Here is an 18146-nt window from a genome sequence, read left to right on the forward strand (position 1 = left end):
TTAGGTTTCAGCTGGACAACTCAGCTCCTGACTTCAATACAGCTTTGGTCCAAAGTTAACCGAAAAACTGGACTATAGTGGCAAGTGATAATAACTGCCCTTGACATGAAGATCACATTTCACCTATAACTACTTGGCATCAAGGAGCCCTGGTAATCTAAAATCAATGTGAATCTGGAGAAAGCTCCCCACAGGTTAGAGTTATGCCTAGCAAAAAAGAAGATTGTTGTGGTTGTTGGAGGTCACTCATCTCAGTTCCAGGACATCTCTGCAAGAGTTCCTCCTGTGGTGTCCTCAAACCAACCATCTTCAGCTGCTTCACCAATGACACTTCTTGCATCACAACATTCAGCACTATTTGCAACTCTTCAGATATTTTAGCAATTTATGTCCATTCGTGTAAGGCACAAGTCATGAGAATGATGGAAAACTCTCCACTTGCCTGGGCAAAACAGTCCACATGATTGGTACCCCACCCACTATATTAAATATTCATTTCACCCACTGGTGACACACAGTAGCAGCTGTGTGCACCATCCCCAAGATGCAGTGCACCTTGATATTTTCCTTGCACAGCTCTGTCGAATACAGCAATTTCTACCACCTAGAAGGACTTGGAAATTCTATGATAGATTGGGTGAGTGGGCAAATCAAGGCAGATGCAGGGTAATTTGGATAAATGCAAGATTATTCACTTTGGAAGCAAAAACAAGAAGGCAGATTACTACCTGAATGGCTGTAAATTGGGATAGGGGAATGTGCAGCAGGACCTGGGTGTCCTTGTGCACCAGTCAATGAAGGTAAAAATATAGGTGCACCAGGCGGCAAAGAAGGCAAATTATGTGGTAGCCTTCATTGTAAGAGGTTTTGAGTACAGCAGCAGGAATGTGTTGTTGCAGTTCTGCACAACACCTAGAATATTGTGTGCAGTCTTGGTCTCCTTTTCTGAGGAAGGATGCTCTTGTTCTCAAGGGAGTGCAGCAAGGATTTACCAGGCGGATTCCAGGGATGGCGGGACTGACATGTGAGGAGAGATTGACTGTTTGCACTGGGGTTAAGACAAATGAGGGGGGATCTCATTGAAATGGATAAAATTCTAACAGGACTAAGCAAGCTAGATGCAGGGAGGATGTTCCTCATAGCAAGTGTGTATAGAACCAGGGGTCACAGTCTGAGGATTCAGGTAGACCATTTAGGACAGAGATGAGGAGACATGTCTTGACCCAAAAAAGTGCTGAGCCTGTGGAATTCATTACCACATGAAGTAGCTGATGCCAAAACATTGAATGTATTCAAGAGGCAACTAGATGTAGCATTTGAGGTGAATGGGATCACAGATTATGGAGAGAAAGCAGGATTAGAGTATTGAGGTGGACCATCAGCCAGAATCATAATGAATAGCAGAGTGGTATCAAAGGGCCAAAAGGCCTCCTCCTCCAGCTCTTATCTTCTATGTTTCTGTGATAGTGTTCATGTCATTATGAATGGCTGTTGCCATTTGCTAGGCAAAGATGTGGTCATTTCACTGTCATCTGTTCTGCTGTTACAGTCGAAACTAAGAAATTAGGTTCAAAACCCACCTCAGCAAGTTGCAAAACAGAATTTAAGAAATCTAATACTTTACAGTACCAATACCAGAAAATAATCAAAGAAGTTGCTATTTTGTTGTGAAAGCCTACCTGGTCATCTAAAGTCCTTCAGAGGAGGGAAACTGCAATCCCATATTCTTCCTATACGTAACTGAAATACCATTCTAAGTGAATGACTCTGAATCCCCTCAGGAAATCTAGGCATTGCTTTAAATCAGTGTCGTTAGTAAAAACCACATTCCAAGAATAAATTTTTTAAAAAGACAATGAATAAATTTCCCTTCCAATGTCCGTGGCAGAGGACACCGAATATTTAGATGCAGACAGAAATCTAATCTTGATATGACTAAACTAAAAAAAACTGCCAAATCAAGTTTAGTTTCAATCGCTCTTTTCCCACTGCTAATTAAATTTGATAGGGAAGACAGTGTAATTCCAATAATTCATCCACAGGCAAGTAAAGCCAATCTCCTCTGTTCTCCCTCAACAAGCAGAGAGGCAAAAAAACAGGGTCCTTTTGATTCAGGCAGAGCAATCTTCAGTGAAAACAAAAAATGCTCAAAGTAGTCAGCAGGTCAAGCAGCAGCTATGGTGAGAAACAGATCATAATTCAGGTCGTTAACCTTTCATCAGGACCAGGAAGGAAAGGGCAATGTCAGCAAGGCACCACAGATATAGGATCTAGTAGACATTCCAGAACAGAGGACAGATTAAACAGCCCAACTTAGAGAGTTATTAGGTCATGGAAGTATTTTCAAGGGCAGAAGTTATGCCACCATTCAAGATTAGATTTGATAGTCAGAAGAAGGGAATGTGCTTCATAAGTGGAACATTGGAACTGCTTACGCATGTGTATGGTAAATACCACCAAGGGCCATGTAGCTTGCCTCTTTTTATGCTGTTAAATTTAATAAATTTGTTAAATTGTATGTTGCTTTTCCACAATCCCTGTACAATACAACTCAAGCCTTCAATTGTGAAACCAGTTACCAATTTAACTAAGCACTAACAAATACATCTGTGAGGAATATTTGCCTGAAAAATCTGAGATTTTCTGATCAATCAAAATAAGCTTGGTCTCCAAGCAAAATCATGTTCCTACCTCCACACAGGACATCTATTGATAGCATTAGTTGCCCAATGATTCCTCTTATCCAGTATCCTGGAACTTGAGGATATTACGACTAGAAGGTAAAACTGGAAGAATGCACACAAAGTTCAAATGTTAAAAGCTCAGCTAATCTTAAAGTAACTACATAATACAGATGACATGGAAGGCTAGCATGAATGACCTGAGATGTCATTAGAATCTGAGTCATTTAAAACAAATTGCCTGTGAGGAAGGAAATAGATCACAGTTTTGGGGGAGCGCATAAGGAGCACACATCCCCTCTACCATCAAGAAGATAGTTCACAAACTCCCAATTTTTACTTCCCACTTGCACTGCAAAACCCAGCCCCCTCCAGCCATTTCTGAAAGATCACTCCCTTCCCGCCTAATACCACCTTCACTAATGTATTTTAGGGTAATGAAGACCATAGGAATGAGAACAGGCTATTCTGCCCTTCGGGTTTGATCTGCTAATCATGGCTGATCAAACATAGAGTCATAGAGATATACAGCACGGAAACAGCCCCCTCGCTCCAACCCGTCCATGCCGACCACAGATCCCAACCCAATCTAGTCCCATCTGTCAGTACCTGGCCCATATCCCTCCAAACCCTTCCTATTCATATACCCATCCAGATGTCTTTTAAATGTTGCAATTGTACTAGCCTCCACCACTTCCTCTGGCAGCTCATTCCATACACATACCACCCTCTGTGTGAAAGCGTTGCCCCTTAGGCCCCTTTTATATCTTTCCCCTCTCACCCTAAACCTATGCCCTCCAGTTCTAGACTCCCCCACCCCAGGGAAAAGACTTTGTCTACTTATCCTATCCATGCCCCTCATGATTTCATAAACCTCTATAAGGTCACCCCTCAGCCTTCGACGTTCCAGGGAAAACAGCCCTAGCTTATTCAACCTCTCCTTATAGCACAAATCCTCCAACCCTGGCAACATCCTTGTAAATCTTTTCTGAACCCTTTCAAGTTTCACATCTTTCCGATAGGATGGAGACCAGAATTGCACGCAATATTCCAACAACAGCCTAACCAATATCCTGTACAGCAGCAACATGACCTCCCAACTCCTGTACTCAATACTCTGACCAATAAAGGAAAGCATACCAAAAGTCGTCCTCACCATCCTATCTATCCACGATTCATTCCCATTACCCTATATGTTACTGGTAATCAGAAACCTACAAATCTCAACCTCAAACATAATCAAATAGTCAGCTTCCACAGTCTTCTGTGGTGGAAAACTCCAAAGGTTCACAACCCTCTGATAAAACCCTGGACCTAAGTGGCATTCCCTTTATTTTTAAGTTGTGCTCCCTGGTTTTAGACTCCTCAATCACAGGGAGCATCTTAGCTGCATTTACCCTGTCTAACTCTAAGTGTTTTGTCAGTTTCAGTGCCATCCTCTCATTCTTTGATATTCTAGAGAATGCAGGCCCAGTTTATCCACATAAATACAAAGAACTGCAGATTCTGAAAATCTGGAACAAAACAGGGCTGGTAGCATCTGTAGAGGGAAAACAAAGTCAACTTTTCAAATTCAGTCGCTCTGATGAAGGGTCACTAGACTCTATAGATGTTGCTAGAGCTGCTGTAATTCTCCGGTTTACCCAACCTCTATTCATAGGGTAGCCCTGCCATCTCGGGAACAAATCTGATGAACCTTTACTGTACTCCCTCTATGGAATAATATTTTACTTTTAGTAAGGAGATTAAAATTGCACACCATACTCCATGTGGGGCCTAACCAAACTCTTATATAACTGAAACAAGAATGCATTACTCCTGTGCTCAAATCCTTATGCAATGGTTGTACTGTTTTGATCTATTTCAGAACAGAAAATGTGATTTTCAAAAATAGTAACTCCAATTAACTCTTACTTTGTCATATCTAAGCAAAGTTACTTGTAATTCTTTGTTTGATAGTCTTTGAACGAACAAGCAGAGGTAGAAACTTGTGGATATAAGATGGTCAAAGTCCAACACTGTCTGTGAAAGCTTTGATGATAACATTAAGGTAATAGCTTAGGTGGTTGCTACAAGTCACTGAGTGAATGCCTGAGACAAAAGGGATAGCAGATGCTGGCATCTAAGCAGGAGGCTGGAAGAATACAGCAAGCCAGGTAGCATCAGGAGGTGGAAAAATCAACGTTTCCAATCAAGCCCCTTCATCAGGATTGGGGAGGGGTGGTGGTGGGTGGGAGGGAGGGGGGGGTGGGAGGTAGGTGGGATAGCGATAGGTGGATGCAGGTAATAGACTATTGTAATAGGTCAGTGGAAGGGTGGAGCAGTTGTGTCAGAGGGAAAGAAGATGGGAAGGCAAGGTCAGGTTAAGGAGGTGGGGAGGAGTGTAAGGGCTGGATGTGGGTTGAAGTTGGGAGTGATGACATAGTCAAGATAGTGAGGTGGGAGGTTGAATGGTAGGGAGGAGGGCAGTCTGGACACGGAGCCGGGGGGTTGGGTGGAAAGGTTATTTGAAATCAGAGAACTCAGTGTTACGTCCTTCAGGGCTGCAGGCTACCCAGGCAGAAGCTGAGGTGTTGTTCCTTCAATTTGCAGCCTGGTTCACTGTGGCAATGGAGGAGGCCAAGGATGGACATGTCAAGGGAGAGTGGGAGGGGAATTGAAATGGGTGGTGAATGGGAGGTCAGGCTGGCTGGTTAGGGTCTGGCGACGATGCTAGGTGAAATAGTTGCATGTCTGGCCCAGAAGAGACCAAGAGGGTGGAGGTTATAATGGGAGCAGGATCAACTTGAGTCTTTAACCTCATCTTTGAATGATGGAGGATGGGAACTAGTTGGAAACGTATTTAAAGTAGCAGCACATTCTGTGCTACAAAAGTAATAAGACCATCTTGCTGGGAGAATGGAAATATAGAGATCTACAATGAAAAGGTCATAGTTCCAGAAACTAGTCGATTTGTGAAGGAGCAAAGTAGTTTGAAAAGATTGAACAAGAAAACAATGAAAAATAAAATATGGCAAGAACTAGAGCTGCCCTGTCATTAGTTCTGCGAGAGAAGTAGAAATGGGCAGCTAGGGTTGGAAATACAAATTTGGAAGTGGAAGGAAGATCTCCAGTGGAGATAAGATCATGATATCAAATATAAAATCAGTTATTTCAAATTTGGTTTTACTTCACACTCTGTGTACATGCAGGTTTTCCCTATACATAATTAGCATTAATTTCCCATTGTTGTACTAAGTAATAGGGAAGTCATTTTTTCAAATTGAATATTTTGGTTCAATGTATCAAGATCATTAAGATTGTTATCTGAATTTTGTCAAGTGTCATGAAGTAGTCTTATCTGGTTTATTTAATCTTCAAGTTGAATTTATAATAAATACTGTCAGGTTCACAATACTGCTAATGTAAATGGGACAAACAATGCAAAGTGATCATAGCCAAACAATCTATGCTAGCAAACTCTAACCATGGTGTCCAATATTCAATGCGATTCCATGATAGAACAACATTTGCTCAATAATCCTGTATATTAGGAATTACAATTTAAGATCATCAGTCAGGTTTTCAGTATGGTGTACTTGCATTTACATGTAGCTATGTACATTAATACAATAGTCTCTGTACTTTGCAGAAAGGAAGAACTTCTACCTTCACTGTGCCTGGTTTAAACTAAATGAAGTCGACAATAGCCATTCTCTAGTTTATTACACTGGGCAATGCTTTGGATACTTCGCCCAGGTATTTTGAACAAATCTGTTTAGATATGTTGAGACATTTCCAGTATAGGTAGAACTTGAGCCTGCATCTTTTGGCTCAGAGGCATGGACACCAACACTATACCACTTTGCCATCACTCAGAGTAAACCTGCCTGCTTTAAATTTAAACAATGCTTGACAGTTAACTGTCAGTCATAATCCAATTAGTGCATTTTCCATGGGAACATCTTTACTAAACAGAGCCCATTACCTAACCATTCAGCCTGCTCTAGTCAGAGAGTATAAAAACGTTGCTCCCCTTTACAATAGTATCCTTGTGAATATCCTGTCAACAAATTACATCTTCATTGAGCTACACTCAAGTTCGATGCTAGGAACTACCTTCAATGTGACAAGATAATTAACAAACTTAAAAATAAATGTACAAGTATTTTAAATATCAGCAATTCATATTCTTTGTGGTTATATGCTGATCAACCCTGCAGTAGAACATGAACATTTTAACAAGGTTAAGCAGCCACATGTCTTTTATATAGTGCCTACAGCATAATAAAATATCCCAAAGTGCTGCATTTGACATTATAAAATGAACTATAATACTGAGTCACATAAAGAGGTGTTTGCTCAAATAACTAAATGCAAGATCAGAATTTTAGCAAGTGTCTTAAGTGGAGAAAGTGAAGTAAACAGGTAGAAGGGTTGTGAGGATATTTCCAAAGTTTAGGGCTCAGGCAACTGAAGATACAATCATCAAGAACAGAGGAATTAAAGTCAAAGGCCAGAATTAGAGGAACTTAAAAGTTATGGAAGATTATAGGAGCAAAAGAGATTAGGAATAGGGATAGGGAAAGGCAAGGCTATAAGGTGATTTGAAAACAAAGATGAGAATTTTAAAATCAAAATGCTCCTGATTGGCAGCCAATGTAGGTCAGCAAGGATAAGGCTGGTTGGGGATCAGGACATGGGAAATAAAAGCAGAGTTCTGTAGCATCTCTAATTTACAAAGACAAAATGTGGGAGACAACCAAATCAAGCCTAAAGGCCATACAAATACGAATGAGGGCTTCAGCTGCAAATGACCTAGGCCAGTTGATATTGCACAGATAAAAATATGCAGTCTTAGCAATGGCAAATATATGAGGTAGGTAGCTCTCCTCTTGGAGTCAGATGTGATACCAAAATTGCAAAAACTCATTTGTTCTCATACTGTTGCCTGAGAGAGGGTGAGATGTTGTAGCCTGGAAAGAGTTTGGGTGTGAGGACTGAAAACCAATGATTTCCAGTCTTCTTCCCGATCAGCCTGTGGCCTTTCACATTGCTGACCACATCCTCCTCCTCCAACCTTTCTCCACTGGAATCCAGCTGAGAGATAATTCATTCACCAGTTTGCATTCTTTACTATCTAGCAAGAATATCTCTTGTAATGACTTCTCTTCTTGATCCTGTTAACTCTGGTGATCCCAAAGGATTATTCTTTGACCCTTCTCCTATTTCTCAATGACATGCTTGCCCTTGATGACATTATCCAAAGCCACAATATTCGTTTTCATATGTACTGACAACACCCAGTTTCACCTCACCACCATCACTCTCGCCTCCTCCCCTGATGCTAAATTATCAGACTGTTCATCTAACACCCAGCACTAGATGAGTAGTTTCCTTCAATTAAATATTAAGACATCAAGGGAAAAGTTTAACAATTATTACAATGCAATGCACCATTAAGTTAAGATGTTGAACAGAAAATTCTCCCAGAGTGTGTTACATGATTCTGCCACAAAATAATTTGCAACTGTCAGACTTAGGGTGAACAGGTATCATTCTGTAGAAGTCCTTTCTTTCCTGATTATATAATTTAAGAAGAAAACACCTTATGCTGAAAGATAAAGAAATCATATAGTGTTAGAGAAACTTTGTGAAGGCAAGCACGTTTTTCAGTTAGGTGTTGAAATATACTCCTGAAACAGTGAAAGCCAATGCATTCCTCAAATCTGGGAAGTTGTGTTATTCACAAAGTTTTCATGAAGAAATTTCTGAATTAGAAAACAGTTGCAACTAGAAACATTTTGGGAATAGTGAATGATGAAGATGATTCATTTCTGGCAGTAGTTTCTCTCCACATAGAACATCAGATAATTTGGACTGTGCAAAAGTGCAAAATTGGGGGCAGCAACTTGGCAGCACACCTTCAGACAGCTCAATGGAAATAAAAAAAAACCAAGAGATTTAAAACAGGTCATCGATGCACAATCACAAAAAAGAAAATTACCTCTGTGTTGCACATCAACATTATAACAAAATACACATCAAGCTCTGCAACATTTAAACTCCCAAACATACTATTTGAATAATATATAGTGCAGTGTCAACATTTACCATGTATTTGACAGACATCCAATACTGGATAAGCAAAATTTCCCTATAATTAAATATTAGGAAGACCGAAGCCATTGTCCAACTATGAATTCCTTTCCCTAACTACAGACTCCATTACTCTCCCTGGCAACTGTCTGAGGCTGAATCAAACTGTCTGCAATGCACGACTGGCCAACATCCCACATTCTACCCTCTGTAAACTTGAGGTCATCCAAAACTGCTGTCAATTGCTGTTTACCCTTCAAACTTCTGCTCGCTGACCTATATTGGTTCCTGGTTAGAAAACCTTAGTTGTAAAAGTCTCAAATCATGACCTCTTCCTTTCTTATTTTTGTAATTTCCTACAACCCCGATCTGTCAGAAATATCTGTACTCATCAAATCATGGTCTCATGAGCATCACTGATTTTAATCACTCCACCACTGGTAGTGATGTCTTCAGCTTCCCAAACCCTAAGCCCTGGAATTCCTTCTTGAAATGTTTCCATTTCTCTTTCCTCCTTTAAGATGCTCCTTAAGACTCACCTCTTTAACCACTTTCTTTAAAAGTTTTTCAAAAATGCTCCTGTTTCCCCTAAAACATTTTAAGATGTTAAGATGTAAAGGTTCTGTATAAATACAGAAAATGCTGGGAATACTAATTTAGCAGCATTCATGGAGCGATAAAACAGTATGTCAGGTCTGTGATCATTCATGGTAACTGCAATCAGTATAAGGTTTAAGGGAACCATATTCACCTATTGTACAGCTTTCAGCAGTGAACCATTATTGAAACACACCCGCACCTCTACTCAAAATGCATTCGGAAATGCATCCGTTCATTTCCCAAACACCTGCTGTAAGTGGCCCCAATTCCTCCAAAAATCGAATGGAGGTTAGCAAAGTATCATTGCTCATTGGCAATAACAAAAATAGAGTTAAAATGGTTCTCTATAGCCAGTATAAAACATTGTCTTCTGCCCACATAAAAGCATGTAAATTCTTTTAGCAGTAAAAGGCATCTGACAGCCTGAAAGCAATGAATAACTCCCCTTATTTGTGGGTCAACTATCTTTTGGAACTGATTATCAGACAATTTGAGCACTTTCACATAGTTTCAGTATCAGCTCATTCAGTTCGTTAGAGAATCCAGAGCAATGGTTTTGTACTTTTACAGTTAGGGGTTCCACAAAAAGTAAAGAATAGAAGCCTGAAGCAATTAAGGTCATATTCAAAACTATACTGTTGATAATTTGAAAGTGCAACCACTGGGCTCTGGAAAAGTTTAACATTTGATAAACAAAGACACCTTCAAAACCCTCAGAAAAATCTTTCAGGCCACCTGTGGCATTCAGTGGAATTGATTCATTGCAAAGGATCACGTCACAGATTTGAGGTGATTTCAGAAGAACAAGAGGCTACAAGAGGGAACTTATTGTTTTAAACACAGGATTGTAATGATCTCCAGTGCACTGCCTGAAATGATGACGGAAGCAATTCAGTCAGTTCATTTTAAAGACCGTTAAACCACGACTCGAGGTGAAACAATTTACAGGGCTCTGGACAAAGACCAAGGGGAGTGGAGTTAATTGAGTAGCTCAACTAAACAAGCTTGCACAGCATGATGGGTCAAATGTCCTACTTCTTTGCTATATCATTCTGTGATTCTATAAAGTAACATTGCACTTATCAACAACTCCACTGGTGAAAATGAGCACAAGTGGTCACCAAAGTACCTGATAAAACAGAGCCACGAAGTGTTACAGCATTGTAGAAGGCCATTCAGCCCATTGAACCTGCAATGGATCGGTGAATGAGCAATTCACCTGGTACCGTCCCAGCCTTGCCTCCTTTCTCCTTTTCCTTTTAAAGTTGTCAATAACATCTAAGCCACACAGAAAAGTAGGATTAAGTACTTTGCAATCCCACATTTGATTTACATATGCTACATAGCATTATTGAACTTGCGTGAGATTCTGGTTTGATCTCATTTGAAGTATTATATCCTGTTCTGGGTGTCATATTTTAGAAAGGAAGTGAAGGCATTATGTAAGGTCTGATTCCTTTTAGAATGCTTTGATTGAACCTGGCTCCATCACAATCTCTAACAATACATTCCAGATCCCAGAACCTCACTGCATATGAAGATTTTCCTCATTTCACTATTGCTTTTTGTGTTGCCAATTTCCTTAAATCTGTGACATTTTTTTCCCAACATTTTCATGAGAGGGAGCAACTTTTCCCTACCTATTCTGTCCAGACTCTGTGTTATCCAACACCCCCATGAAATCTCCTCTTGGCCTTCTCAAAGGAAAATTATTAAAGGCCCTCTAACCCAAGCTGAACCCGGCCCTCTAACCCAAGCTGAACCCGGCCCTCTAACCCAAGCTGAACCCGGCCCTCTAACCCAAGCTGAACCCGGCCCTCTAACCCAAGCTGAACCCGGCCCTCTAACCCAAGCTGAACCCGGCCTACTAACTGAAGATGAACTAGGCCCGTAACTAAAGCTGAACTAGGCCCTCTAACTAAAGATGAACTAGGCCCTCTAACTAAAGATGAACTAGGCCCTCTAACTAAAGATGAACTAGGCCTACTAACTGAAGATGAACTAGGCCTACTAACTGAAGATGAACTAGGCCCTCTAACTGAAGATGAACTAGGCCCTCTAACTGAAGATGAACTAGGCCCTCTAACTAAAGATGAACTAGGCCCTCTAACTAAAGATGAACTAGGCCCTCTAACTAAAGATGAACTAGGCCCTCTAACTAAAGATGAACTAGGCCCTCTAACTGAAGCTGAACTAGGCCCTCTAACTGAAGCTGAACTAGGCCCTCTAACTGAAGCTGAACTAGGCCCTCTAACTGAAGCTGAACTAGGCCCTCTAACTGAATGGTTCCCTGGAGCCATTCGCATGACTTTTTTCTTGCCAGTGTAGACACAATGAGCTGAATGGCCTCCTTTTGTACCATAACAATGCTATGAATCTGCACCTTCTTTAATGCCTCCATATTCTTCCAGAACAGAATACAACACTATTATGAGAGCAAACCAGTCTCTCATACAAATTCAACATAATGTTCAACAACATATGTAAATCCAATGTGAAGTTACAAAGTATTCATCCTAATTTTCTACGTGGCTTAGGTGTTGGCACCTTAACTTTAGCAAGTAAAAAATAAACTGACTGAACAAAGTTAAAATCCTGATTGAACAAGTTGTTGTAGGAAAAGCAATTAGATCCTACACATCCCGAATACTTATCACTTGACTTAAAAATGCTTCACATCTTCAAGTGATTTCATGCAATTTTCTGTGGCTTGCATGAAAAAAAAGTGAAAATGAAGGCAGACAAGTGGTGGAGAAGGGAGGGAGAGCAGTTGAGAAAGAGACAGCTCAAGTGAGAGAACGTTGCAGATTTGGGGGATTGAAGATAGGGGGTGTTGAAGAGGGATGGCAGGAAGGGGAGAAGAGGGAGTAGTGAGCGAGGGCAGGACAGTGGTGAGGAATGGTGGGATAATAAGGGGAAGAGTCCCTGTATCCAAATTCTACAAACTAGTATTTGCTACATAGTTAATTTCTCTCACAGGCCCACAATGATTGCCAGTAGCTGCCTATTTCAGAAAACCGAAGAAACTGTGGATGCTGTAAATCAGAGACAAAAATAGAAATTGATGGAAAAGCTCAGCAGGTCTAGCAGCATCTGTGGAGAGAAATCACAGTTAACTTTTCAGCTCAAGTGACCCTTCCGTCCATCCAAAGATGCTCCCAAACCTGCTGAGCTTTTCCAGCAATTTTTGTCACTGACTATTTCATCATTGGCTTGCTTTTCCCTGGCTGGCCATGAACACAAACCAAGTGTTGACTGGTATATCTCAGATCCTTTCATGACCTTTGGGTACCACAGAGTGTATAGTGCCTGAATGGCAAACAGAGTGTTCAATCAGTTTAATTAGACATCACTGGAGCAGTTTATCAATCACCTTTATGAATCTATTACAATCTCAGCGTAACCAGATTCCCCAGATTAAAGATCTATAAAACCAAGTGCTGTCTACCACTCAACTATTTACTCTCCTAAAAATAAACTACATAATAAATGCATTTTAAAAAGTGAAAAAAGTATAAACTCTCTGTTCATTGCCCCTTCCAAATAATATGCCTCCTATCCTGCATACCTTAATTCACCCCTTCTATCACAGAACTGATCTAATAAGACCCCCTTTCCACATCCCAGCCTAGTTGATATTGTACCCAATGTGCCAAACACGTTTCATAATTATCTGATAAACAAACAAAACATTTTATTTTATTATAATATACATTGTTTTGTTTGATATTTGGAGGACTTAAGGTCTAAACCTTGACTGCTAGATTAGACCATTTGAAGCAAGCTTACTGATGACCAATCACAGTAAGAGACCAAACCACATAAATCAATTTTATTGTTGCTCAATAGAGATTTGTAGACCTTGTTTCAAAAAAAAAGCTGTGTTGCAGACAGGAAACTAAGCACAGTAGAAATCTGAAACAGGACAAATACCAGCAGCAGTAAGAAAGACGAGAAACTAAAAATTGGAATGTATAAGGATAAACATGCTAATATTTTACAAAAACTAGAAATGGCTTTGTTTTTCAGACTGCCTATAGGAAACAGAAATCTTTGCTTTGCTTTGATAGCAATATAGTTAAGTAAAAATGCAGTCACAACATGATTGCATACATGTCATTGCTCCAGGACAAGATGTCGACTGTATCTCACAAAGAAGTCAAGAAGTGGTGGTTAAAGAAGGTCTGCTCACAGAAATAAGTATGATGCAGAAGAGAAAATTAATTAAAACTCACCCCAGAAAAATAATGAATAAACTTGGAATCAACAAAATTTCTTCAAAAAGACTAGGGTCATAGAAAAGACAAATCAACTTGCTAAAGGTAGAGAACACTGGAAGCAGCCTAAAACATTCAACAAACAGAAAGATTGGGGTAAACCTTCACTCCTTTGACTTTGATGTGAAACTGCACTGAAACAAAGATTTTGATCCTTTCATAAAGAACCATATAATTTTAAAAACATGATGGTTTGTTCCTTCTTAATTCCATTTCAAACAAGGAAGATTGAGGAATACACACCAACAAAGCTGCAAATGTATTGCTTGTTTCACACAGAACAGAATTTTCTGTTTAAATAGCCTCCAAACGTTAAAAAGAGCTTCCATAATCAAAACTGAAAAAAACAACATTGTGCTAATTGACACAATACTGTCAAAGATCTTACAAATATCCTTAGTTTCTTGTAAAAGGAGACCAAACAGACACCTAAATGGTACAGCTCGATTGACCTTTTTGAGGACTGGAGTATACAGCAGAACTCTGAAGCCCTTCTCTTAGATTTCACAATAGTTACCGATAGAATTTTAGCTCTCAAGCAAATAATAGACATTATATATGCCATCTACATCACAGCACTGTCTCCCATGAGAATCACACCACCCACCTTACTAATGTAAGTAATATGCTGCTAGGGCTGCCAAACTCTCCTGAGGAGAGATTCCTCTGTCCATCTCTGCACAATCACAGACAGAGCTAAATAGCTGCTGCTATTGCCAATACCACTTGCAATCCCTTTAATTCTAGATAAAGGTAGACCTCTTTAAAACTCAGGAATGCATTGATGACACTACAGTAGCTACACATATATACTTCTGGTATTAACAGATGCGTTTATCAACAAGACAAGGAATGACAAGACAAAATGGCTCATACATAGGCCTGGCCTGGAAGGAGGGTCATATTGAACTCAAAATATCAGCTGTATTTCTCTCTCCACATATACTGCCACACCTTCTGAGTTTCTCCAGCACTTTCTGTTTTCATTTCACATTTCCAGCATCCACAGTACTTTGCTTTTGTTTGATGTATTCATGTCAGCTTGACTCTGTTGGTATCACGTCAGAAACACATGGACTCAAACTTTGCTCTAGGACATCAAGACAAAGTGTTAAGTTTAGTCTTTAAATGTAGTTCTTAAAGAAGTACCAGAATTTGGTTGAGACTTTAAATCATTGCATTTCCGCTTGTTCGGTTAGTTCCTACTAATACTCAAATAAGATTCAGGAATTCTCCCAGTAATTTTCTTGAGCAATTTTCATCCCAAAACAGATCTCAACTGGTTACACTCATTGCTATTTGTGGGGCTTTATTGTTGGCTGCACTGCCTATGTTACCAGGGACCGTATTTCAAAAGAGCAAATCATCAGTTTCGAAGCACTTTGTATCATTCTAAAGAATATGAAACTTATATTATTACAATTGACTGGCTCATCTCAAACACATAGACAGCCTGCTTCAATAAACGCGCAAGGTTGCAAGTGTCTATGGAACAATATTCCCAATGTACTCCTACAGAGAGAACAAAACTACGTATACCAAAAACCATGAATAAAATGGTTGCACACCTGAAATTCAGAAATTTTACCACACACCATAAAATTCTTGTCCACCAAAAAGCTTCAACAAAATACACAATTACCTATTTTTGATCTTAAATACTGACAGCCACAATCTGCAACAGGCCTACGTGGAATAAAGTATTTCAACGGCACTCAACTTAATACATCAATGATCTCCTAGTAATCGCAAGACTTTGCAGTTTCAGCAGGACAAACAAATTCACCCAACAGATCAGATTATAAATTATATTCTCAAAACATTTCTCCAATGGATGGCAAATATAATTCGTGACTGTTGAGTCCATATAATTTATAGATACTAGAATCTTATCTCGAGACAGTTTCCCATTACTTGCCTTTTTCTCAATCTGCAATATTCTATGTAGTTTGGAGGTTGGGAAAATCTAAGCAAGATACTCAAGCTAATTGATCAAAGCTCTGAGGCCCACCTCAATAAAGCACAAGAGGATAACTCCCAAACAACTAGATTTCTACTTCAACTCCTATCAGATACAAACTACTTTGCGAAGCAGAGAGAAAAATGAGACACAATTGATATTTAGTTTCCCCAGGTGGCACTGAAAGACACTCACATTGTAGGACTGAGTCAACCTGAAAAAGAACCAGTCACAATTGGATCATAACAGGTACACTCCTGCATTTGGGACTTCTGTTATCAATTGTTAAGAAGAGCTCAGTTATGGGGCTCAGGGTGTCTGCAGTTCTTCGCCACTTCAGATGCAAGCACATATCTTGTTAAACAAGTACAAATAATATGACCAACTATTATGAAAAGTCTATCACTCTCGACTCTGATTTCCAGCATCTGCAGTCCTCACTTTCTCCTATGATCAGGATAACCTACTATCCTAGATATAGGAGCCTTGCGCTTTCAAGTGGTCCTCGGGATGAGCAGAAAAATACATAACGAGTAAATGATGCATTTAGATTGTAAGTGTATTTATTTCTAATTTGCTGACTAGTCTGAGCAAGTTACTCCATTTTAAAAAGCTATCACAAGTTTTTGAAAAATATTTGCCCCAACTGTTTTTTCAGCTATCATACAACATACATGATAGGTACATGGAAGACAGGGTATACATGGTCTGTCAAATAACACCAACGTTTATACATCAAATATTTGCATCAACATTAACACTACTTGCCATTTACCAGCAATAAATGTCCCTTCTCCCAAAAAAAGCATAAAAAATGCTTTTCTTTAGTTACCAATATATTAGAAGATAAAAAGATTACAAGGCCAGGTTTGGAACACTCACTTCACAAACAAGTGAGGATGTACAAAATGACAAGACAGAGAATCATTTTTTTTCTGGGGGGGGGGGGTTGGCGGGGGAAGAGGAGCAGGAGAATAATAATTTTACAGGAGTTCACCTCTTGCAAATTTATTGTTAAATTAAAACTTGGGAAGTTGATCTGAAGTCCAGATTCTGCACAAAAGCATTGTTTATCCAGAATAGTTAAGCCATATCACATTCCAGAGAAGATCCAGGACAGTACAATCCTTGCTGATAAATACCCAGTGCTGACTCCAAAACAAGGAGACTGACAGACAGACAAGAGATGGGGCAAAACCAAGTCATTTCGTTCATGACTTTCAGCAATGAAAAACATTGTATTTGTAACCTACAGCAATTAACCTAGGATAATTTAACATCACCCAAGTACATGTCCTGCAATACATACTTGATTTAAGCGGCTTTCAGATGGAACCACCCAGCAGTAAGAATCGCTGGTAGGCTAATTATTTACAACTACACTGAATATACGCCCCTCCCTTTGTCTAACTGGAAGCACCTCCAATATCATTGTCAGTGTTTTCCCCCTAAGATTAATAATGTGGAATGATTACAGCTTCTAACTCACGGTGATTTTGTTTTTTTTTAAAAATGGGGCATGGGAGCAGTTTGTGAGAGCAGTTCGCATCTCATTGTTCGCTCGGTCTGGTTTGCCCACCCTCCTCCAAAAAAAATGCACAAAATCAATGTTGCTTTATATACATATATATAGATACATACATGCATGCAGGCATATATATATATATATATATATAAAGAGTAGGTGATGGAGTGACATACAGAAGATGCAGCACATACCCAAAGATATATTAAAAAACAGGCAGTGTAGAGAAAGTTTCGCGAGCAATGAAGGGCTAAACTTCCGGGGTATGTATCGCTGCAGCGGGGGGAGGATACGGGAAGAGTAAATGCTATTCAGCACAGCCGGTTTCAAGTCGCCCTTGCAGGGGAATTACTGTAGTCTGTGCAGGACTCCCTCGAACTGCATTCACCCAACAGGGGAAACGCGCTTTGTAAACATCGGGCCACGCTGTGTTCAGAGCTGCCCCAGCCTGGCTCTGCCTTTTGCAAACGCAGCCTCCTGTTATGATTTTTAGCTGGCCGTCCGTCAGGGCGGCTTTGCTGGCGCTCCTCTGCGAGCAAGCAGGCATCTCGATATTATATAATCCCCCACAGGGTTGTAATGGGACACTCCAAAAATTTATTCTTGGGAAGACTGACAGCCGGGGTCAAGAAACAGCTGTTGAAGTTAATGCTTCTTCCTCCCACACTGTCTGACAGCAGTGGCTTGCCACAACAAAGTTGGGAGCCAGAGGCACATTTAAAGATCTGGCGAATCCGCGTTTCTTGTACATGTAATGTGAAATATTATTAGGTGTAATGAGCATTTATATTTCGGCGTAATTAAAAGAATGAAGCTGTTTGAACCCGTTCCATTCTCTTTCTTACCTCTCTCTCCGGAAAGATGGTTTTAAATCCTGCAACTCTTTTTATTTAAAGAGGGAACAAGTTTGCGAAATAAATGGGCAGGGAAGTTTCTGAATGCAAGAAGCAAATTGTATTGCATTAATTGTAAATGTCAGATTTATTTCTTTAAAAAAAACGCAAATGACTATGATCATAATCTTC

The 18146-nt window shown here is 39.8% G+C and overlaps 1 protein-coding gene across 9 annotated transcripts in view; it reads right to left on the reverse strand.

Annotated features, from left to right (window-relative positions):
- Nucleotides 1-17623, reverse strand: part of atg10 (ATG10 autophagy related 10 homolog (S. cerevisiae)) — a 229008-nt gene extending 211385 nt beyond the window's left edge. The window contains exons 1-2 of one of the 9 annotated variants that reach the window (XM_072582525.1): nt 17316-17623; nt 14591-14726 (exon numbers count right to left, since the gene is read on the reverse strand). In XM_072582525.1, coding sequence (XP_072438626.1) covers nt 14591-14623 — 33 coding nt within the window. In that variant the 5' untranslated portion in view covers nt 14624-14726; nt 17316-17623. Of the gene's footprint in view, nt 1-2691; nt 2772-14512; nt 14727-16593; nt 16679-16905; nt 17053-17315 lie in introns of those variants that run through there. The other 8 variants (XM_072582465.1, XM_072582484.1, XM_072582516.1 and 5 more) reach the window with 8 other exon arrangements.
- Nucleotides 17624-18146: the final 523 nt, after the last annotated feature.

Source organism: Chiloscyllium punctatum, chromosome 2 (assembly GCF_047496795.1).
Source record: "Chiloscyllium punctatum isolate Juve2018m chromosome 2, sChiPun1.3, whole genome shotgun sequence".
NCBI lineage: Eukaryota > Metazoa > Chordata > Chondrichthyes > Orectolobiformes > Hemiscylliidae > Chiloscyllium > Chiloscyllium punctatum.